The sequence below is a fragment of the Eptatretus burgeri genome, chromosome 15 (assembly GCF_056783735.1).
Source record: "Eptatretus burgeri isolate ZD-2024b chromosome 15, Ebu_testis_v1, whole genome shotgun sequence".
NCBI lineage: Eukaryota > Metazoa > Chordata > Myxini > Myxiniformes > Myxinidae > Eptatretus > Eptatretus burgeri.
In genome coordinates, this window is record NC_140975.1 from 28335386 (window position 1) to 28360363 (window position 24978).

A 24978-nucleotide genomic window follows, 5' to 3' on the forward strand; every position below is an offset into this window, starting at 1 on the left:
AAAGTGCCTGAAAGACCAAAAAGAGCCTGAGGACCTCAACACCATTTAAACCCCTTACACCCTTCAGACGCATTAGACAGCTTAGACCCTTGACCATTTTTGTTGACCAGACCTTTTTATGTTGCAAATAAATTTCAAATAAATATAATTTCACCAATATTACAAATAAATTTATCGAGAAGAAATGTTTGTATTATGATTGGTGTCAATCATGCCAACACAGCAAATCTGTAACGTCAATGTCTGCAATGATGTGTGGAGAGGCAAGCATAGCGAATGGATCCACGATATATATATATATAGGGTCGCCGAAATAGGTGACCCTTATTGTCTATAATTGTGTTTGTTTGTTACTTACGAAATCTAAAGATTTCGTAAGTATATTGATGACTTCCGTCCTCTGTTTGTGTGTTTGTGTGTTTGTTTGTAGGCATGATAACTCGAGAACGGAAGAAGCTACCAATGCCAAACTACACCACGTGATTCAGGAGAGTGATTGCTCGCGCTGATTAGATTTTGGTCAAAATTGGTCAAAGGTCAAGGTCACGGTGAGGTCAAACATTCGATTTTTGATGGTTTTGTACAGAATCATCGTAGAAACTTCTGGTTTGCGTCGCTATCTTCTCGAGAGACAGCTTTTATTAGACAAGGTCAGAGGTCAAGTTGAGGATTTCGGAAGTACCAGTCTATGACTGCTTGTTTGGATGTTTGTTCGTTTGTCATCAGCATAATTGGTAGTAAACGTGGGCCGATTTTGACCAAACTCGGGTGGTAGGTACATCTTATGACCAAGTGCTTTGGAAATTGTGATGGTTGCTAGGGATGCTTTGGTTCCCCAGCAACAACCGAAAAACCTTCAAAATCGGTACCGTTCACACAAAATCAATTCCGAAAGCCATTATCCCACGTAGGGTTATGAAATTCGGCACGAATGATCTACAGGTGATGCTCTATCAAATATATTCCGGTTTTTGTGATATATGGAATACTTTACCTCCTGCTCGGCGACCCATCACTGCCTACCAGCTTGTATGTATATATATATATATATATATATATATATATATATATATATATATATATATATATATATATATATATATATATATATATATATGTACAGTATATATGCGTCATCATACTTTTGGTATTTCTTGGACTATATCACGAGTATCTTGTTCTTATACATTTTTCAACATGCCTTGCATGACACAAAGCCACATGCATGTTTAAAGAGTGAGCGAAGAGGCCTGTTTCAGGTGTTAAATAACGAACAGGTTGTTTAACTGCCGTATAATGAGCCGTAGTGCTTTATAAAATGGCATCCTAACAGGAGAACGGGTGACGTTTGGATGAGAAACAACAGGGGGTCGTGATTTATGAATACAGTGTTCAGCTTCAAATCACGACAGAACTCCTTTGTGACTTAGAAGTGATGCATCGCAATTCCTAAGCAAAGTTCACAAGTCCAAGCTCCCAAGAATCAACGTGCTCGTCCATATCATGACGCCTCAAGTCCAAGCTATAATCCAAGGCCGCACACCCTGAAACTGAGTGTGTTACACTCCCGAGTGCATTCGAGTATTAACGTCCTGAGCTTGAGCCAAGGACCGGCAAAACAAAAATTCCAAATCTTGGCTTCGAGTCAAGTATATCATCCTATTCTTTTGCTGAGGTTTAATAAGAACAATAGTCACGTGACACTGATACCTGAAGGCAAGTTCCACAGTCACATCTTAAATCCCAAGAGGAATGATAAATGATGTAAAAGCATTTTTAATACGATTTCCAGCCAGTATATGCTTTTGATCTTCAGAACATCTCGATTCTCTAATTTACAATAGCTCACACCCCAACGCCACCCATCCACTCCCCCACCCCAGCCCTGTTTCCGTTAGTATTCTTCCCCATCGTGTTCACTCAGTCTCCATAGCCAAAAGCAATAGCATGTGCCTGAAAAAATAAAAGCAGCCTGCAGTGGTCCGTGTCACAAGGGAAGGGATGAGCAAATCGTTTATTTGCTCACAAAATCAGCCCGAGTCACACTTGGTGAAAATTTCAGGCCTTGCCTGGCTAAGTTGCACAACTTGCTTCCACTCAATCCTCCAGACTAAGCCCCAATCAACCTCGCCTGAACCATTACTCACTCATGATCATCACAGGATAATCTGAGTTTATCATCATCGGTCATATGGAGTATAGATAGGGCTGCGTGTGAGCATTGGTTCAAACAGGGGTGCAACTTTGCTGCTGTTGCAGTGCCCCCCACCCCCACCCCACCCTTACCCAACTGTAGGTTGGAGCAGTAATTTGGAATTTGGCCAGGATGCCGGTGATACCTCGCCTACTTTTCACAAAGACACCATAGGATCTTTAACGTCCACCAACTAATGCTGCCAGATGGGATATCCGGTTTAACCTCCACCAGAGGGATGACACGCACAATGATCCATTGCCCTGCCTGCAAAACACCAGGATGATAGTTTATAGCCAGCTCGAGATTTGAACCCAGGCTAGACAGCTCAGATGTGAATATGCATAGCTCTAACCCAGTGTTTCTCAAGGTGGGGCGCGGCAATATTTTGGTGGGGCATGAGGATTCAGAATTAATGAATCGATGTATGATCGCTTCCATAGCTTTGCTACGAGTTCCCTTCTTGGTTGACTCAGCCATTTCTGGTGGATTTATCTGAAGTACCAGAGCAATACCAAGAGGAGTTATGCGAGTTGCAACAAGATGAGTCTGTGAAAACTCTTTTCAAGATCAAAGGAACCATGATGTGGCTGTCTGAGGAGAGAGAAAATACCCAAACTCGACTACTTTGGCAAGGGAAGTATTGATAAATTTTCCATCATCTTATTTAGTCGAATGTGGATTTAGTGTTGTTACCGATTTGCTACAAGCAAAGAGAAATCGACTGGAAATCACGAACCGTGGTGATTTAAGGCTGAAACTGACAAAATTGGTTCCTCGAATCAAACAAATCTGCAGCCAGCATCAAGGGCAGGACTCCCATTGAAGTGAGGAACAATTGAATAAAATTTGCAATAAAGTTTTAATAAATCCTCTTGAGTACATATGTAGTATATACAGTAGTGTCTCCAATCATGGTGGGGCGTACGATTTGTTTGAAAATCAAAGTGGGGCGTGGGACAAAGAAGGTTGAGAAACACTGCTCCGGAGGCTATCCTTCCAGCCAGATAGAATATCAGGTTGAAAACATTATGAAACAGAGACAGCCCAGGTTTCAATAGTGGTGAGCATATTATAGTGAGAAAATTTCAACAGTTAAAAACAAACAGGTATCTATCGCACATATATACACACATGTACACACACACGTGCACACACACACACACACACACACACACACACACACACACACACACACACACACACACACACACACACACACACACACACACACACAGGAGCATTGCAATCGTCTTGCATACCTTTTGGGGTGAGATTAACTATAACAGATCAGTGGAGCACATCCCTCCGCCAGGCTGAACAGTTTACGTTTTGTATCCCACTGATAGTTTGGATCTGAATCCGTACCTGAACCAACATCTGATCGGCTTGTTCTCGTCACCAAACCAACTCATCCACCTACTTTTGTCATAATCCATACACAACTTTTTGAAATATCATGATATATGTGTAGTTTTTGACACCATCTCTCAATGGTGAAGAAGTACTTGGAGAATGAAAAAAAATTCTCATGTCCGGATTGGGATCTACACCAAAATCTCATCAATTCGTCCTTGTGACACTCCAAATCTGTCCAACAAATTCCGCCCGAATCCATCCACAACCTTTTGAGATATCCTGCTCACAGACAAAAAAAAAACACCAAACAGGGAGACAGACAGACAGACAGACAGACAGGGGTAAAAAATATAACCTTGGCCCACCTTTGGTGGTGGAGGTAATAATTCTGCAACAAAATCAAATCAATTAGTCGTGGTTACACACCCAACGTGTCCATCAAGTTTCGTCCGAATCCGTCCACAACTTTTTGAGATATCAAGATATTTATCATTTTTGACCCCATCTCTCTGTAGTGAAGTATCACTTTAAATATTCTAGTTGTCGGATTTGAATCCAGATCTTCATCAAAATCGAATCAGTTCGTCCTTGTCACACACCCAACTTGTCCACAAAATTTCATACAGATCCGTCCACAACTTTTTGAGATATCCTGCACACAAACATACAAATGAAATTCCTCGTTGAGCGAGGAATTGCCAGAATAACTTTGTCATATCTCCATGATCTCTGAAAAAACAAAAACCTGGAAAACAATTTGGTTCTCATAAGTCGATAGTTCTGCTGTTTAATGAGTTATAGCACTTAGTTTGGTCATGATCATAACTTGGAAGTCAATCGGACTTGAAATGGCGTTTTTATCGCAATTTGAACGTTTTGACCCCCCCCCCCGACATTCGACCCCCGACCGCTAAGAAGGGTGTTGGTGTGACACCTCAATCAGACATATGGTTGGATGCAGAATTGGAAGATGCACATTTTGGATTTGGTTTGAAGTCGATATGACCATTTTAGGGGACGTTATTGCGAAAATAAGAATTTCGGTTTTTCGGTGACCTTGACCTTGACCTTTGACCTATATTCACCAAAAACGACAAGTGTCTAAGTTGGACCATGGCCGACGTCTGTACCCAGTTTGGTCATGATCGCTGATATGGTGTGGCTGCTACAGGGTAAACAAACACACAAACAAACAAACAGACAGACAGACAGACAGACACAGAATGACACACACAACTGACCAACATAATTGCCAAAATCTGAAGGATTCCGGCAATTAACAAACAGACAAACAGACAATTATGTCTCTTAATTATCTCTTATTAATTAGGTAACACCAGTACGTATACACCATTAAAAAAAATTACACTAACACCACATAAAACTACATAACAAGTCCCGGTGAGGGATTGCAATCTCCGATTGCTACTTTTCTTGTTTCAAATGAATTACATACTTGAACACTGTGGAACACAAATTGCCTTCTCCACACTTTTAAAAACCTTCTGTTTAGCAGTACTTGGACAAATTTTATGCCGTCTTATGCCCTGAGAGCCGAGCAACTGTGAGATTAAGCTTCCAGATAAATATGGCAGCATGTAGCACTGTTTGTTTAGTGCAAAACGCAACACAAGAGTTTAAAAGACCCTTCCTTCCCATGTTGTTTTTCTCAAGACTGCTCAGGGTAAGGTGAACTCTATGAACTCTCCAGTTTAATAATGTAGTCATATCAATGTTGTCATTACCTCTGCCACTGAAGGTGGACGAACGTTGTGTTTTCACCCCTGTTTGTCCGTCTGTCTGTTTGTTTGTCTGTCTGTGAGCAGGATATCTCAAAAAGTTATCGACCGATTCAGCCGAAACTTGCTGGACAGCTTGGTTGTATGACACGGACGAATTGATTAGATTTTGGTGAAGATATGCGTCTGGATACGGATACTGGAATTTTAAAAACGATTCTTCACCGTTGAGAGATCGGTGACAAAAATTATATATATATAGCATGATATTTCAAAAAAGAAAATTTGGTTAAGGTTTGGATCTAGAACTAGATCTCTCAGCCTGGCAGAGGTATTCACTCCATCAAGTGCTGCTCTAGTTCTATTTGGTGTCGTTTTATGATTGTGAACAAAACTTGTGTTAATCTGCTAACTGTAGTTCCCTGTGTTAACATACGTGCAACTAGTTGTTTTAATCTTTTGACAAGTTCCGCACTGTGTGTGTGGTTGCTCTCGCAGTCCTAATTATTTCACCTGCACCTGTGCCATGGAATAGCTTCCAAGGAATGTTGCTGTCTAAGAAATGCATTCGTACAATGTGGAATGGAAAAGCATCTCGTTTATTAAATAACTTGATGTGAAATTTATTTATATATACATATATATATTATTATTATTATTATTAGTCATACAGATATTAGATATGGCTGCAGAATAACTCGGGATTGTCCAAAAGTATCTTTGCTTTTTACAGATGAAAAGACAAAATGGCAAAACAGGTGAAATCTCATTTGCTTTGTGATTTGAGAAGCAAATACCAATCAAAATAGATCAATCTTTCAAATACCTGCAGAACAATCTCATGTCAGTACTTCAAAGGCAGCAGCTCAGGTACATTTCAAAACCACAACAGTTCTTATTCATGTGAGAAGGTGCTCGAGTCAACAGTCAGCCCTATACTTAAGCAATCGCTCAATCGGAGGCTCGCATGGACCCGAGATTAAAGGCACATGCCACGCCGGCCGGCAGTTAAACATCCAGATATTAGCAGCTGCTCAACCACCGGCCTGATAGGCATTCGTCAGCAGCCGTCAAAGGGCGTGAGGCTGGATTTGAACCGGTGAACCCTTTTGATGTGGAAACCATCGGCACTTAGAGTATTCCAGCGGTCCTTCTTGGCTTCCAGCCAAGGCACGCGGGGATTTGAATAGACGCGGACGCATGATGGAGGTACAACGGGTGGATTCTCCTCTCTGAGGATTAATAGCCCCAATGTCAGGATCTAAATTCACTTCTGCCAGTAGAGACCTCTGAGAACACACACTGAGCAAGTGGCATGATCGACTTTGCTCAAACTCCCTCCACCGAGTAAACTTTCACCAAATGACCTCCTTGCAGATGTTATGTAGCCGTTCCTTTGTGACCTCACGTTCATAAAAAGCCTGAGTGTTTTCTTCTTCTGAAGTTTGAGATTTAACACCACTTTCCGCTCACCATCTTTTAACCAGGTTTTATATATATATATATATATATATATATATATATATATATATATATATATATATATATATATATATATATATTTTTCCAAATCCATCAATCTCTTGGCTTCTTGCCCGTCAATTGCCTTTCCCTTCATTAATCACTGTTTGGATTTATCCTACAATCTTCAAAATCGCATGATTCAACCAATATCACGTGTAAAATACTCCACCAACTTGCATTCCCATCCCCTCCTCTCCTGTCAATGAAACACGCATCTTACGTTCTTGCTGTGCATCGTTTACACTGCAATAATGGAAATCATAACCGGTAATAACTTTCGACTTACCACGTTTTGTTGCAACCTCCAGATTTTGAGTCACCACCATTGGTCCGTGATTGGTAGAAGCAGGTAGAATTTTTCCTTCCTTCTTGCCTTCGGAAACAGTCCCCTGGCTCGACGGGACTTGGCCAGGAATTGGAAAAGGTGGTGGCATTGTGGGACTGACGCTAGATACCGTTGGCCGTGATCTACCGTCAATGCCACTCGGCCGAAGGCTTGCTATGGGTCCTTGGAACGAGGCTGAGCGATTGATTGAGGTTGTAGCCGAACTACCCCACTCTGCAGTTTCCGGGAGAAAGATGCCTCGGCCTACGCAGGAAGTACTTCGTTGCACACCGCCGGCACTCCACGGAGCTCTACCAATGCCAACGCCTTTAGCAGAGGGCTTGCTTCCGATACCAAATCCAACGCTACCCTGCCGAGTGCCTCCAGTCGCTACATTCACTCCAGCTTGCACTATATTGGGTCTGTAAGCTCCAGTGGCTGAGAGTGGTGAGGCGTGCATTGAACTCGAGAGGGATGATGTCGGACTTTGCTTCCACCGAGCCAGTGAGGCGAGTGGTCCACGAGGGAGAACAACTCGAGGTGGCAGAGTCGGTACTGGTGCACCAGGGTCGTCATCATCAAACGAGCGCTGCAAAGCTGTGGAAAGACAACGGATCAGAAACAAAGTAAGCCAGGAACAGACCCCAAGACAGCCAAGTGAACCATAGTATATATATATATATATATATATATATATATATATATATATATATATATATATATATATATATATATATATATATATATATATATATATATATATATATATATATATATATATATATATATAACAACAGAGACGCGTCAGAGCTATTAAAACTAGTCCCAGGTCTCATTGTCTCCAAGCTCAGCAAGGCACGTATCTCTTCATGTGATGTGGTGAAATCTCTGGCTTCCTCGGTTCTCCTAAAAGAGGCCAACACAATGAAACGCATATTTGTTTCCCTCGATGGGCCATTAAGCTAACAGACCACAGTCTTTGTTGTTTGTGAGAGATGAGAGGTTTAAGTGGAAGGCAATTTGGATGAGACATCAGATTGTTCTTTGCAAACACATCCAGGCCACATTCAAATATCCAGGGTGGGGGGGGGGTGAGTCAGAGGACAACTGGGTTTCATCGAGATCGGTGAATGTGAACGTAAAAATAAAACATCATATTGTGCTGGAGAGGCCCATGACTAGGCCTCATAAAACGACTAGGCCCCATGACTAGGCCCATTATCAATGTAAAAGTCTGTGAATCATCTGGCTTGGTATCCAGTCTGAGTGAATCGCTGGTTAATCAACCAAACAAATGGATTTCTGCTTCCAAGACATTTTGGAACACGTGAATAAAGAGATTGTGTACCGGATGAATCGAGCTAAGTGGACCAATCGGTGAAAGTTGTGTGGGCGAATGGATGGGGTGATGAAGATGTGGCGTGGACGCTTCCTTAATTTGGACACCGAGGCACACATACGAGTCATTTTCTTCGACATCGTACCGTAGTCAACCCATCGATTGAGATTTATGGATTGAGAAACCTAGCGTGCCCAAATATACACAAAACACTACAACCCACGACGAGCTCGCAAGTGCACAAACTGCAGTGAGAATGCGAGCAGAATCCCTTGGTCCGAGAGAAGCACCTCATCTGCAATGTGACCCTTACAGGATGGGAAGCATTCAACCCACGGTCGGGTTCTTCTCATCTGGCACGCATCTGTCTGCCAGCAATGTCGGCATATCTGATGCTCCAGCCACCCCAGACCATGAAAGAGCATTCTGTGAGAGCCATCCTTTTAAAAGCCTGCGTTTCAGCAATCTTCGAGCCAAGACTTTGTCTCACTCGATCTCCCGGAAACAATGAAAAAGGGGTGCAAATGAAAACAAAGCCGCATCCTTACAATAGTCATTCTTGACATTTCTGTCAAAGCTCATGTATAATTGCATTCCGCCGGAGATGGATCGTTCCGAATGAAATGCCTTCAACAAAAAGTTCAGGACGACGGGCATAAAGTCATCGTCAAAAAACTCTCAACGATACTATTCGAAAGGTCGCTTTTAAATACATCACCATCACTGTGGAACTCTACCTGCTTTGCTCAACATTTCAGGATGTTGATGGAAATAGTGGGTAGGTAGTAAAGGAGCTCATGAAGAACTGATAGGCTAGCTTAGTGGTACGCACACACGCCTCTGGGCTGTCTAGCCTCGGTTCAAATCCCGACCCAGCTACAAACAGTCATCCCAGCATCTCACAGACAGGCAGGGTTGATTCCTCAAAGTGTGTGCCATCCCCTCGGATGGATGTCAAATTGGGTGTTCCGTCCGTCAGTATTGGTTGGTGGATGTTCAAGATGCCACGTTGTCTCTTGAAAAGTCGGTGAGTTATCACCAGCCCCCTGAATAAGTTACAAATTCCTTCCCAAATCATTTTCAGTCAAACATCAGGCCTGGCCAGCCAGTTTGTAAAGAACTTGGGCCAAAAATGTTACCCTGGGCCAGTAATAGTAGTAGTAGTAAATTCTTATATACAAAAAATATAGTTCCAGAGATAAATGTGACCCTGTTGTCCGAAAAAGCGTTTGTATGAGGATGACGGTAACACTGGTGTCCATCACTGACAAGAGTCAAACAGTCAGCTGGGTCCGTCATGGCGTCCGTCATGGCGTCCGTCATGGCGTCCGTCATGGCGTCTAAGACTTGAGCAAGGAAAAAAAAAATTCTTAATTCCACGAAACAAAAGAATCATCTTGGAGAAGAACATTAATCTTTTTCATGAAACTTTTATTAAAAAAAAAAAGAAATTCTCTTTTCTATTCATGTGTTGGTTGGTTTGTTTGATTTTTGCCACCGTTTTATCGAAATTCGTTTGGAAGATTTCATCTGAACTGAAGTTACCTGTACAATTTGGTTTCCTGATGGATTTTTCTCACAGTCATGCTACACCGACAGAGTTGGCTCTCGATTAACTAGTAACAAGAGTGTTCACCGGGATTATGTTCGAACTTAAAAGAGACAGAGACGGACAAAGACGTCATACGGAACGTAGAGAGAGACGCAAACGTCCGATGACAAAGCCAGTGGCGTGCGTGATGCGACACCGTTCGGTGTTTGAGAACAATGACCAAGCGAACAACAGAATCGTTGAACAGAGCCGAGATGCCGAGACAGATGGGCACAATTGGCCTTGTCACAAAAGCCATTTTTCGCAGTTCATCAAGTTCCAAAATGGCCCAGGGGGGGAGCTGCATGCTGAGTTCCTGAGAATTTGAGCCTCGCTCATGCGATACAGACATCACGAGGATAATTGAGTAACTCTACCAACAGACTTGTGCAGTGCCCTCACCCACGTCACGTAAGAATTGTAATGGGAACTTTGCAAGAGTCTCGATGGGCAAGCTGGAATGCAGTTCTTAGGGGAATTTTTAATACAATTTGTGTATTCCATGATAAATAAATAAAAGTTTTGAAAGAAAATCAAAGAAAATTATCAAATAAACTTTTTTTTTTTTTTTTTTTAAAGAAAACGCAAGGATGAATAAGAGTCTTGCAATAACTTTTTGACCGGGTAGTAGTTGCAGGACTATGTGTTGCATCGAAGGGTAATCTGTTTGTAATCCTAATCTGTACACTCACTCAACTCATCATCAATGTACGACGTCTCGAACAGAGCGTCGGTGCCTTCCGAAGCAGTTCCTAGGCACGGATAGTACTGGCTGGTTCACAGCAGTCAGTCAGGATAGGACTTGGTAACATGTTCAGTGTGCCGGCGATAACTCGACTGTTATTCACAAAAATGCACAGTGGGACCTTTAACGCCAACAATGCAATTATATTTGAGCTTTGACAAAAATGTCAAGAATGACTGTTATAAGGATGTGGCTTTGTTTTCATTCGCACCCTTTTCATTGAGCCGTGGACAGCCAGCGAGACAAAGTTTTGTTTCCAATATTGCCAAAAACGCACGCTCAAACAACGAAGGCAAACATAGACCGGTCGTGTAGACGTGCCCACCGGCTCACCATCAATCCAAAGGATGGCACACACATTGATGACTCCTCACCATCAATCCAAAGGATGGCACACACATTGATGACTCCTCACCATCAATCCAAAGGATGGCACACACATTGATGACTCCTCACCATCAATCCAAAGGATGGCACACACATTGATGACTCGTCACCATCAATCCAAAGGATGGCACACACATTGATGACTCGTCACCATCAATCCAAAGGATGGCACACACATTGATGACTCCTCACCATCAATCCAAAGGATGGCACACACATTGATGACTCCTCACCATCAATCCAAAGGATGGCACACACATTGATGACTCGTCACCATCAATCCAAAGGATGGCACACACATTGATGACTCGTCACCATCAATCCAAAGGATGGCACACACATTGATGACTCGTCACCATCAATCCAAAGGATGGCACACACATTGATGACTCGTCACCATCAATCCAAAGGATGGCACACACATTGATGACTCGTCACCATCAATCCAAAGGATGGCACACACATTGATGACTCCTCACCATCAATCCAAAGGATGGCACACACATTGATGACTCGTCACCATCAATCCAAAGGATGGCACACACATTGATGACTCCTCACCATCAATCCAAAGGATGGCACACACATTGATGACTCGTCACCATCAATCCAAAGGATGGCACACACATTGATGGCTCGTCACCATCAATCCAAAGGATGGCACACACATTGATGGCTCGTCCCGCACGCGGAAAAAAACCAGAGTGGTAGTTTGTAGCTGGGTTGAGATTGAAACCCCGGCTAGACGGCTCAGAAGTGAGTGTGCGTACCTCTAGGCCATCCTGCCAGACTAAATCCGTACTTAAGTTCGCACAAACCAGACGATATCAGAGCCAAGAAATACTTCAAACCTTGCAATGATTTCACTTGAACCTTGACACATCACGGTTGTTTTGCAGACATCTTTAAAAGCAATCGGTCAGACATTGAGCAGCAAAGACTTGGATACATGGTGTCAGTTTTCAGACGTGAGACACTGTACAATCAGCAGAGCCAAATTCCATGGATTTCCCATTGCTGTGACTTGTGAGCTACGTGATGGTGTGAAGGCCTCTTACGACGATGGAGACACTTCAATGGGAAGACACGAAGTGAAAAACACAAGTTGTGCAGGTGTGCTCCCATGATATACCCACGTCGGACGCAAAAGCACATTTTAAAACAGAGTGGGAATGACGATGCCATTTGCATTTACGGTTATTCTCTGCGACACCAATGTGGAAAGGTCATTGTTCTGTGCACTCTTCGTTCTGCATGCAATTTGCTTTCTGATAAATGTGTACAATGGACCGGATTACACAATGCACCTTTTGTGTTGATTCATATTAACCGATATTATATGACAAAAGAGGAATGGAGGGTAGAGAAGGGAGGGGAGAGAAGGGAGGGGGGGGGAGGGGAGAACAGAGGAAAGGAGAGGAGAGTACTGTCGGACCCTGCTCTTCACGGATTCCCTATTCTCAGACCACACCTACTCGCAGGTCATAAAGTGTGACCTGTTTCTACATTTGTGCTTTCCGGATTTGCCTTTTTTTATAAATGTCGAAAAAAATTTTTTTACACTTCTGGATTGGTCTCTGAGATCCACCTGGGAAATTGGAAATCAGCCAACATCACAGCATTACATTAAAAGGTGTAACAACAATTCCTGTTTCTCCAACAGACTCATCTCAGATCATCAATTCAGATTCAGACCTGCTCACTCTACCTTGGACTTGCTGTTTCCACTCTCCCAACAATGGATTGATGCTCTCAATATCAGACATGAGATCAGGGCCGTCTCTCTGGACATACGTCGAGCTTTTGATACAGTCTGGCATCCTGCCTTGCTCTCCAAACTGTCTGCCTATGGAATCCAAGGCCAACTCCACTCCTGAATTCCTGGCTTCCTCCAGTCTCGTAGCCAACGTGTGGCTCTCAACGGAACCCTTTCTTCTCCTCTCCATGTCAAGGCTGGAGTACCACCAAGGCAGTGTTCTCGGCCCCCCATCTTATTCCTAATCTTCATCAATGATCTCACTGACTCTCTGGAAAATCCTCTTCATCTCTTTCCTGATGACTCCACTTTTCTACAGTGACATCTCTCATCGTTCTGACAGACAGGCAGCAACCTCCCCCCTTTGAGACCTTGACAAAATCACAAAATGGTCAAACACAATTGTGCTTATGTATCCATGTTGTCCACCCTTTGCTCCCTCCTCATTCCCTGCATCCCTTGATTGTCCGTCTCCGTCTACTTTCTCCATCCGCTCTGCTGTTCGTGTTTCCCCCTTTCTCCTGCTGTTCCCTTTGTTATGATGTGTCCTGATTTGTTTTGTGTAATTACTCTTCCACGAGACTAGACCATGAAAAAAACAGAATGCCTAGACATCCGCAGACCCCGACATTCACAGCATTTTTAGGAGCGTATCCCCCGCGAATAGCGGGGTTCGGCAGTACCGTACTTGCATTAAACAACACACTTCTTATGTCTAATGGAATAACAACTTGAATTAAAAAAAATTTTTTAAAACAAGTATGTTATTCATAAGTGAACTATCTCATTAGCAATTAGTGCAACTGGCACATGACATTCCGTTCGGTTTAATCAATTATCGGTGGTGTCCTGTTGAAGTTTTAGCAATTGTACATTTTAACTCATGTATTTTGGTTTCTTGTCCGTTCGTTCACATCTTTAATTTGCTCACCTGCCTTATCAGATCTACCTGACATGTTCTTGCACGAATTATTCCGGTGAATTCTCCTGCACCTGCACCCTGTATCAGTTTCCTTGGAATGTCACTGTGTACAAAGGGCATTCTCATTGTTGAAAATGGAAATGCATCTCTTTTATAATGCAGTTAAACACCACCACCAGGTGTTGAGATATTGAGGTGTAAAAAGGATATTATTCTCTTTCTCAGGTCTCACAGGATATATTAGAGGTACGCGCACCCGCCCTTCAACTGTCCAGCCTGGGTTCAAATCTCCAACGGGCTATAAACCGTCTCACTGGTGTTTCGCATTCAAGGCGATCCACCAAAGGAATGTTAAGCTGGAGGACCCATCTGCCGGCACTGGTCTTTGGTGAACGTTAAAGACCTCCTCCTCACCCCCCCCCCTCCCATTGACTTTCATGAAGAGTTGGAGTTTTATTCGACATCTCAAACAAATTACCAATTACTTCCCAAACTCTCTCCTTAAGCAGCTCTGGGTAAGTGTGACACGATTAGACCACTTCCCGCGACACGAGTTGTTAAAGACCCTTGTCCTGCGGTGGACTGAATACAGGTTTCTGAAAAATCATCTTCCATTGTATATATAATATATCATTACGGAAATCATCAAAAGTGTGTCTATCATTCATCGCTGATAGGTCATCAATGAATCTGAAAATGGCACCACATCTTTTAACCAGTGCTAATTGGTTTTTTGGATTCAATATGAAACCTGGTGTTAGCTTACGGTAGTGGTTAAGGGTGGCTGGCTTGGGATCTTAGGGTCCTGAGTTTGAGACCCGTTGGCTGCTGAATTAACACCAGGTGGGGTTGATTCAGCCTGTCATCCTTCCAAGGTCGGTGGAATGAGTACCAGTGTACTGGTATAGGGGCACCGCATCAGCGGCATAGTCGTGCCCCAACAAAATGATAGCTGCCATATGGAATAATAATAATAATAATAATAATAATAATAAGACGAAGACGACGAAGATGAAGAATAACATTCAATATGAAGTCAATCAACATGTGTGGACATAAACAGCTTGTCAATGTGGACATAAAGTGAACATGGATATATAGAATGGTGGAAAGCTCAGATTCTTTGGAAAAATCTGCTTTTGGTTCCTTTTGGTTTGCCAATACAGCATGTCCGATGTTCTAACTTTAGGGGAGACTATAATATGTTTGATAAACTCCATTAAATGTTCTCTCCACCTGAATCAACTATTCATTTCACTTGTCATGAGGAATCTTCGTCCACGGTGTTGAGAAATCAAATGTGGATGAACATTTAGCTTTAACTCGAGTATTAATGGTGCTCAACCTGTCAATTATTGGTTCAGAGTTATCCTTCATCCAAAATTTCTTAATTCCAAAATATAATCTTGGTTTGTTTTGATACTTATTTCGTTAAATTGCTGCAATCACTGGTTGTTGTTTTTTTTGTTTTTTTTTGTCTGCATGGTTTCACACTACGGACTTTTTTGTACCCAGAGTCAAGGCTCATGGAAGAGCTGGAACACAGAACGGAGCAGGACACAACATACCAAAAGGAGCAGAAGAACAGGGAAACGTAAACAGCAGGGCAGAGGGAGCAAATAGACGAAGAAGGACAGACAAGGGATGCGAAGGTAACGATGAGGAGTAGGAGAGAACGCAAAGGGTGGACAATATGGAGATGGTGGTGAACAGCAACCTTGAAGACCTGAAGGGAAGAATGAGATTGAATTGAAGAGGATGTGGAAGTTGATTCCACAAGTGGGGGGAAAAAAAAGAGGAATGAATGAGTTTTGTACATGAATGGCAGTTTCCTTTGTACTTTGTTAACTATTATGTTAACGCTCTTTGGAGTACCATATATGTTTATTGATAATCTTTTTGGTCGTATACGTTTTGTTTATGTGTTTTTTAAAAAATATGTTTTCAACACTTTAATCTCAGCAGCTCTCCAGACAGTGGGTCCATAACCTTTGTTGTGTCCAATATATAGAGATAGAGATAAAAAGAAGAAAGAGAGAGACAGACAGAGAGAGAGAGAGAGAGAGAGAGAGAGAGAGAGAGAGAGAGAGAGAGAGAGAGAGAGAGAGAGAGAGAGAGAGAGAGAGAGAGAGAGACAGAGACAGAGCCAGAGACACAGACAGACACACAGACAGAGACAGAGACAGAGAGAGAGAGAGAGAGAGAGAGAGAGAGAGAGAGAGAGAGAGAGAGAGAGAGAGAGAGAGAGAGAGAGAGAGAGAGAGAGAGAGAGAGAGAGAGAGAGAGAGAGAGAGAGAGAGAGAGAGAGAGAGAGAGAGAGAGAGAGAGAGAGAGAGAGAGAGAGAGAGAGAGAGAGAGAGAGAGAGAGAGAGAGAGAGAGAGAGAGAGAGAGAGAGAGAGAGAGAGAGAGAGAGAGAGAGAGAGAGAGAGAGAGAGAGAGAGAGAGAGAGAGAGAGAGAGAGAGAGAGAGAGAGAGAGAGAGAGAGAGAGAGAGAGAGAGAGTCCACGAATGTTTATACATCTGTATGTGTTTATCCATGAACGTGTGTGTTCAAAGTGTTCTGCGGACGAGATACTGTAGTCCAAGAAATGCTGAGGTTTATTTATTTTTCAACAGAAGTATAAATAATTAGGAAGAAAAGGAATTCTGACTGATTATATCAATACTTGTGTAAAGAAAACGACATAAACCTCAGCATGTCTTGGACTATTGAGAGTATCTCGTTCAGAGAACTTTTAGAACACCCTTCCTCGCATGTTAGTATGTTCGTGTGTTACATTTGGTGACAAATAAAAAATAAAGCCTTTCTAAGGTCATCAGATCTTATGGTTTAAACTTTCTGCATGAATTATATATATATATATATATATATATATATATATATATATATATATATATATATATAAATAATATGAGGTGAACTGGCAATTATGTATTTGATTGACTTTTAATAAACCTTTTATTTCCTTATCTTCTCCTATAAATGGATGACGTGTGTGTGTGTGTATGTGAGGCATGTTTTTTGTGGAGTTTTACTGGCGCATTCTGATGTGAAATTTGAGACACCAAAAATGATCGTCATGACCTCCTGAGTTGATTGGGCTAATTAACTTTCAAAAAAATCCCAAAGAATTCCTGTGTTTTAAACAAATGCCACGTTAAGGTGTATCGAGCAGCTTTTGGCACGACTCCTTCCGTGGCACGGCCTTCTATTTACAAAATAAATAACAAAAATAATGATAACATTATAACAAACCATGTATTAATTAATACAAGTAATATTAACAACAATAATAATAGTGGTATCATTTGGCAATAATATTAACGAACGTAAAATCCCCGTCCTGACCCAAGTACTTCTGGACTTGGTGAAAGGTGAGCAAATTGCTCAGGCAGTAAAGCAGGCAGGTATGCCAAAGGCCATGAAGAACAAAGAAAATTTGGGCCACTAGTTCCTTAAATGAGGCACAACTGGTTTGTATCTCCTTAAAATTGAGCACACTCAACTTTGTGTTCATGTCGTTGTTGGACACAATGTTGAAAGTTTTTCGTTCAAAGTATTCGTTTACATCGTGACATTGTTTTTTTTTACCAGGATATAAGGCTTGTCGAGGAGCTGCCACACACAAGGACATGCAGACGAATTACACAAGAGACAAGACAGGACTGTTGGACAAGACAAACACAGCTCCTGAGCTTGGAAGAAGTACAGCCCTGACTTCCTGGGGCACTCTGGGTACCAGCGATGCCACAACAATGGATGCCACCTTTCTCACGGACTCAGCGTGGCATTTTTCCGAAGGAGGGATTTCCTTCTCCACATGGATGCCAACCCATGAAGATTTACCAGGATCTTTCCTTTCAAAATGCTGAACCTCAAGCAAGGAAGCAGCACGTACCATTTCATAAGTCTTTGGCATGACTCGACCAGGGTGTGAAGCACCGACCACCCAGACTCGGAGCCATTACACCACCCAGTCCGGACTTTGTTCGCAAGTATAAATTAGAAAGCAGAATATAAATCACCAAGTCGACTGATATCAAGGGAAGAGACTGAGAGTTGTGATGTGTTAATCTTCATGACCATGTGTAAAGGAGCATCCATTCCATCGGGACCATACTCTGTGTAGAGCGTTGGTGCTGCCCAAGCAGTTTCCTTGGCTATTGGACACAATCCTGGACGGGTCACCACTCCGACGCAGGATACCAGCAAGCTGGCCTCGGAAGGATGACGGGCAGAGTCAACCCCACCTGGTATTAACTCAACAGCAGAGTGGGATTTTAACTCAGGATCCTCGGATTCCAAGCTCACCACCCGAACCATTAAGCCAACACTAGGCATACAAAGGAGCATGGTCGTGCACAAAAAGCCAATATCTTAGAAAGTCCTCATTTTGGGTGTTTTCACTTGGGTTGTTTACAATGCACACGACTTACCTTTCCTTTTACATCGAGTAAGGTTGCAACAGCAACTCAAGACGATGACTACGACTACTACGACAAGTACTACGACTACTATTTCCCTAAATATTGAGCCTGGTGTTGGATGACTCAGCCCATCATCCTTCCGAGGTTGGCAAAATGAATACCAGCTGTCAGGGAAGAATATGCCGTTCAAGTGTCCTGCACCGTAGTGGTGACCCATCCAGGATTGTGCCCCCTCGCCAATAGAAAACTGCCTCGGTAGCGCTATGCATCTGAAGACGTAAAGGAGTCTTTCACAAACTGGCTGGCTCGGCCAGATATTTGATTGAAGTTGATTTGGGAAGGAATTTGTAATTGGTTCAGGATGCTGTCAAATAGCTCACCTACTATCGGAGAAGGACACCGTGCGATCTTAAACATCCACCAACTAACGGTAGCAGATGGAACACCCAGCTTAATTTCCATTCAAAGGATGAAGCACATTGAGATTCAACACCACGCATGTTAACCACCAATCTGGCACTTTATAGTCATTTCAGGGATCAAACTCAGACGAGACGGCTCAAAGTTAAGTGTGTTACCTTTGCACCACCCTGTCACACATTGTGTAGGGTTAATTATGAGGAATCCCCAAATTACTTATGGAACTAGAAGGGCATTTGGTAGTGCGCATACCTCCACCACGAAATGCTGACCCACGAGAACATTTCGGGCCCATTCTATTTTTGAAATATCATGCTATTCAGTACGATATCGTTTTTGGTCCTATCTCTCAATGGTGAAGAATCACTGAAAAAAAATTACAGTAGCCGGATCCGGATCTTCACCAAAATCGAATCACTTCGTCCTCGTCACACACCGAACCTGTCCAGAAAATTTTCAGCCGGATCCGTCCAAAACTTTTTGAGATATCCTCTACATAAAGACAAACAAACAAACAAACAGACAGAGAGACAGAGACAGAAAGGTGGTGAAAACATAACCTCCTTCACCTTCAGTGGCGGAGGTAACAGTGACAGGTGTGCAATTATCGTACAAGATTGGGCGAGTGTAAAAAATAAATCAAGAAATAATATCAAGATACACAATCAATGATGTCTTGGTGGATATAATTGATGAACTCACAAAAGTTTCCTGGTGGCCAAAAGATAAGGCGATGGATGACAAAATAAACAAGCGGAAATATAATAATGAGGCCGAAAGCAAGCTGCCATTTCCATTCATATCTGGTCAAAACAGGAAGAACTGTTTTGCACGTAACAGCTACAATAATAGCTCATAAAGATGGTGGTTATAAAAAAAACACATTGGATAGACCCTTGTAAATTGCAACATGTCCCCCAGAAAAACTTTCCCCAGAACTACACAAGGTCTGAGCATTCGATCCACATTCGCTTAGCCCTTCTTCATTTGTGGTTGAGATATTTTTTTTATTTTTAAATGGTCAAATAATAAAAGCTGCAAAATTGGATGATTAAAAAACAAATAATTAAACATATTTATTACGTACACTAATATGGAGGAGTTTTTTTTTTTTTTTGACTCTCTCGTCCCATGAATGTCCCTTCCTTCCCCTTTTTCTCTTATCCCAAACTTCTTTCCCTTTCCTCGCCGTTACTCCCAAAACCACCCCGACCCACATAATATCTTCCTTTATTCTCTTCCTTTTTACAAAAAATATTTATCTCCATTTACACATCTTTCCCCGCCCGTCTCATCCTCCCCAGACTCAATATATGGTCATTCAGGAAGCAACATTATCATAGTGTGTGCAATGAATATGGAAAACTTTGAAGACTTTGGTGAAACCATAATTAGGGATTGTGCCTGATCAGGTAAAGACAGCTAATGGGCTTGTATGACCACATATTGATAATTAAGTGAGTCTTGAAGCAGCAAAGTGTCAGTCAGCTCGCTGGTAAGAAAGCAAACACAGGCCTGTCCTGCTGCGAAGACGACGACGACAGGGAAAAGCGCATTTCACGGGGCGCAGGTGTCTCTGCACGGAGCTGTGAACCGTTTTGACGTGCCTCCGAGGGACTGACGGCTCAGGTGTGCAATTAAGCAGTGGCAGGAGAATTCTTCCTGCAGGTCGGCAATGGCTCAGGCTCAGATTACAGATGGAAACGTGAACAATGAATGTTTGATGCACCTCGGGCCCGCTGCTCAAAGGTAGAAAGTACAATTTGACCACAATCGCTGTTCTGAAATTGTCCGAAGTTCCCCAAAACACTATTATTATCTCATACAGTCATTATTGCTCTCCCTCTCCCACCCCTGCTTCCCTTGCATGCAGTGGCATTGTCCTTTGTACAATCCTTTGTTGTATTTTTCTTTCTCACAAAGCTGAACATCTCCCTTATCTGCTTTTCTCAACGCCCACTGCGATGAAGGAATGCGGGTTCAATGCACTCTGCTAGCTCTGACAGCCACCCCTTTGCTAAATGATCCAGAAAATCCATCCCATAAATCCACTTTCCTTCAAAGTCACTCCCCGGTCCTTCTTCCAGACGTTGCCCCAGCTATACCTCCTGAAATAAAAGCTCATCTTGTGAAAAATATTTTCAGGCTAAGTTTTCCACCGTCGTTGCACCGGTGGAAGTTGTGGAAGTTGCAGCAACTTTGGCCACCATGACGAATCTTGGACCCTGCCAGCATGAACTGACGAAAGCCTCCCTGTGTGAAGATCGTGCATGAAGCGAAGCGTACGTGATTATGAGCCTTGACTCCTCTTTGGCCCTTATAATTGAGCCTTTGATCAACTCGGGAGCTGTTTGCACACCTGGAGCACTCGCTTTCGCTCCACCGGTCGAGATGAGCTGCCGTTGAAGCAAAACTTATCGCCAGATCCCGGCACAGAATTTGGCCGAAGGCTATCGCCCGTGAAGGGGTTTGAATGGCAGTTAATGTGAATACTTTTACAAGAGAAGGAAGGAAATGCCGATGAGAAAGGTAGATGAGATAATGCAGGTATGCTAAAAAGGGATGAAAGTAAGATGACAATGACAACAATACGAACTAGAATGGCACTCCGTACAATGCATACCTCCACCAGGCTAAACAGTTTACGTTTTGGATCTCACTGAATCACTGATAGGCCAGGTCCGCATCCGTGCCTGAACCAAAATCTAATGGGCTTGTTCTTGTCACCTACCAATTCATCCACCAAGTGTTGTCCGAATCCGTGCACAACTTTTAAAATATCGTCTTTGGTCCTATCTCTCAATGATGAAGAATCACTTAAAAAAAAAAAATTAAAAAGATTCTCGTATTTGGATCCGGATCATCCCAAAAATCGAATCAATTCATCCTTTTTCACACACCTAACCTGTCCGCCAAGTTTTGTTAAAATCTGTCCATAACCTTTTGAGATAACCTGCTCACAGACAGACAGACAGACAGACAGACAGACAGACAGGGGTGAAAACAACCTCCGTCCAGCTTCCGTGGCAGAGGTAATTGAAAGAAACTTCAATGGGAGATGTAAAAGACTCATTGAAATCGAGTGGCCTGGTGGAACAGGCACACTCTTAGGAAATGAAAACATGGCCATTTCTAAATTGGCTTCAGATACTAAAGAGTGGTGAGTTCATGGGTCGAGCACATCAAATCCAATGGAATTTTTGGGACCATATATTTGTTATGGTGGCTGGCAGGGTAGCCAAGAGGCACGCACACACTGCTCTGAGCTAAACATCCTGGGTTTGAATCCAGACCCAGCTATAAACTGTCATCCTGGTGTTGCACATGCAGGGCGATTCGTCAGTGTGTGTGTGTGTGTGTGTGTGTGTGTGTGTGTGTGTGTGTGTGTGTGTGTGTGTGTGTGTGTGTGTGTGTGTGTGTGTGTGTGTGTGTGTGTGTGTGTGTGTGTGTGTGTGTGTGTGTGTGTGTGTGTGTGTGTGAGTGACATCCTTCGGATGGACGTGAAGCTGAAACACCCGTAAGTTAGCATTGGTCATTGGTGAACGTTAAGGATCACACGGTAATGGGATGTTTTTCTTCACCATAACCCTGAAAGCTTGTATCACATATTTTCAAAAGACTTTTAAAACTGCTGACATGAAACTTTCTTATTATGATTGATTTGTTGATAGAATAATGTTTATTTGTCTTTCGCAAAGTATAGGCAAGTTTTTTTTTGGCAAAACCCTGAACAAATCACAAATTCCTACCTCCATCCCAAGGACAGGCGGAGTGGTTACATAATCTTTCCACTGAGCCTTGTTTATTGAGTTCAATTATTTATTTATAAATTATTTATTTACATGGGCTACCCAAGGCTAAACTTCAAAAAATAAACAAACAGAAAATGCATAAAAACACGATTACTTCCACTATCTGGAAAGACATGAGGATGTGGAGGAAGCGCACTTACCTCTGAGCTGTCTAGTTTGGGTTAGATTCCCGACCCGAGTTTTAACCCTGAGATTGGTGCTTCGCCGCAAGGACGTTGCATCGCAAAGGCCTCAGATGGACATTAAGCCAGGCGTTCTGTCTGCTGCCATGAGTTGGTCGACGTTACATTCCCCACGGTGTCTTTCCTAAAGAGTGGGTGAGTTAGCGCCGCCACCCTGAACAAATTACAAGTTCCTACACGAATCAGATTTGGTCAAACATTAGGCCTGTCCAGGCGGCATGTGAAAGTCTTAAGCCAAAAATTTCCCCAGCGGACCTCACAAGAATGTGGGGTTAATTTGGGCCGTTAAAGCAGTAGTAGTGGTAGTAGTGGAAGTAGTCGTGTTAGCCTTCCTACTGATTTTTCCAACCCCCCCACTTTCCATTTCCTGAATGAGTCTCCATTTTTGGGGAGCAAGAAGTAAGGGGAGGGAAAATAAAGGTTATGTATGTATCAGAGATAAAAGGGACGGAAGAGGGTCATAATATGTGTACATAATATATAGATGGATCTTGACAAAGACTCGATTTTACAAGGACGAACAAAGAAACTTTACACATGAGGAGCAGGCCATTAGGCCTGTGCTTATCCACACCCCGTTAACATCGTCGATCAAATTACTAAAAAAACTCTGCACTTACTGCATTCTTACCATTAACTTAATCGAACAGCATCCACATTCTTTTAAGATCTACAGGTAGATAATTTGGCCAGGGTACTGGCACACATCGACCTACTATACATCATTGTATCTTAACCATCCACAATGTATGTCTGGTGTTGGCTTCATAGTTCGGGTGGCTGGTGGTGGGCTTGGGATCCTAGGGTCCTGAGTTCAAATCCCGCTTCTCTGTTGAATTAATACCAGGTGGGGTTGATTCAGCCTGTCATCCTTCTGAGGTCAGCAAAATGAGTACCAGCTTGCTGGTATCCTGTGTCAGAGTGGTGACCACTCCAGGATTGTGTCCAACAATATAAATGTAGATGGGACAGCTGGCTTTTAATCCCTATCTGAAGGACGGTGTTCTTCAAAATACAGTTCCCCTTGTTGGCAGTGAATTATAAATTATAATCATGAAAGCATTATAAAAAAAAATATTATCCCATTGTGTGTAAGTAATTTCATCATCCTATTTTAATTATGAGAAGTGTATTTCATTGTTGAAATTACTTTGTTGTAAACTTGTTACATGAGTCTTTGATACACATTTCAAATAGCATGATGTTCAAAGTTTATCCTTTAACTGTCGGATGACTTGATCATCTCAGATTTTTTGGGGAGGGGCTCCAGTTCCTGTCAATGGAAAGTTAGATTGATCTCGGTTAAATTTTATATATATAATAACAAGCAGATAAAACATTTAACCAGAGTTGGTGTCAAAGCCACCCAATGCTCGCCTGTTTATACATTTATCGTTTTTAAAAGACTCGTCTAATAATTAATATTTTTTTATAAAGCATTGCAGCGAAGTCTGATCCAAATAATTTTAAAGCAAGATATGTATTTGTAGATTGTAATCAGTAACAAGAGCGTAAGTGAGCACAATATACGCCTGAACAAGAAGGAATATACAGAATTGTGCTACTGCATGGAAAACAGCATCCTGGTTGCCATGGCAACCACTTTAGATGACTAACGTATGTCGCGACACACCGTCTCCACAGGCTGTACCTATATAGCAGATATGAAACGTGAAAGTTGAAAACTTTGGGAGTTAGAGTGCGGACAGGAATGGATGGAAAACAGCATCCTGGTTGCCATGGCAACCACTTTAGATGACTAACGTATGTCGCGACACACCGTCTCCACAGGCTGTACCTATATAGCAGATATGAAACGTGAAAGTTGAAAACTTTGGGAGTTAGAGTGCGGACAGGAACGGATGGAAAACAGCATCCTGGTTGCCATGGCAACCACTTTAGATGACGAACGTATGTCACGGCATACCGCCTCCACAGTCTGTACCTACGTACCAAATATTAAACGTGAAAGTTGAAAACTTTGGGAGTTAGAGTGCGGACAGGAACGGATGGAAAACAGCATCCTGGTTGTCATGGCAACCACTTTAGATGACGAACGTATGTCACGGCATACCGCCTCCACAGTCTGTACCTACAGTACCAAATATTAAACGTGAAAGTTGAAAACTTTGGGAGTTAGAGTGCGGACAGGAACGGATGGAAAACAGCATCCTGGTTGCCATTGCAACCACTTTAGATGAGGAACGTATGTCGAGACACATAGGTACACAGTCTGTACCTACGTACCAAATAT

The 24978-nt window shown here is 42.5% G+C and overlaps 1 protein-coding gene across 1 annotated transcript in view; it reads right to left on the minus strand.

Annotated features, from left to right (window-relative positions):
- LOC147011803 (uncharacterized) overlaps nucleotides 1–24978 on the minus strand; it is a 136053-nt gene that overhangs the window by 83231 nt on the left and 27844 nt on the right. Inside the window, exon 2 of the mRNA XM_085856992.1 lies at nucleotides 7103–7738. Coding sequence (XP_085713118.1) covers nucleotides 7103–7738 — 636 coding nt within the window. The remainder of the gene's footprint in view (nucleotides 1–7102; nucleotides 7739–24978) is intronic.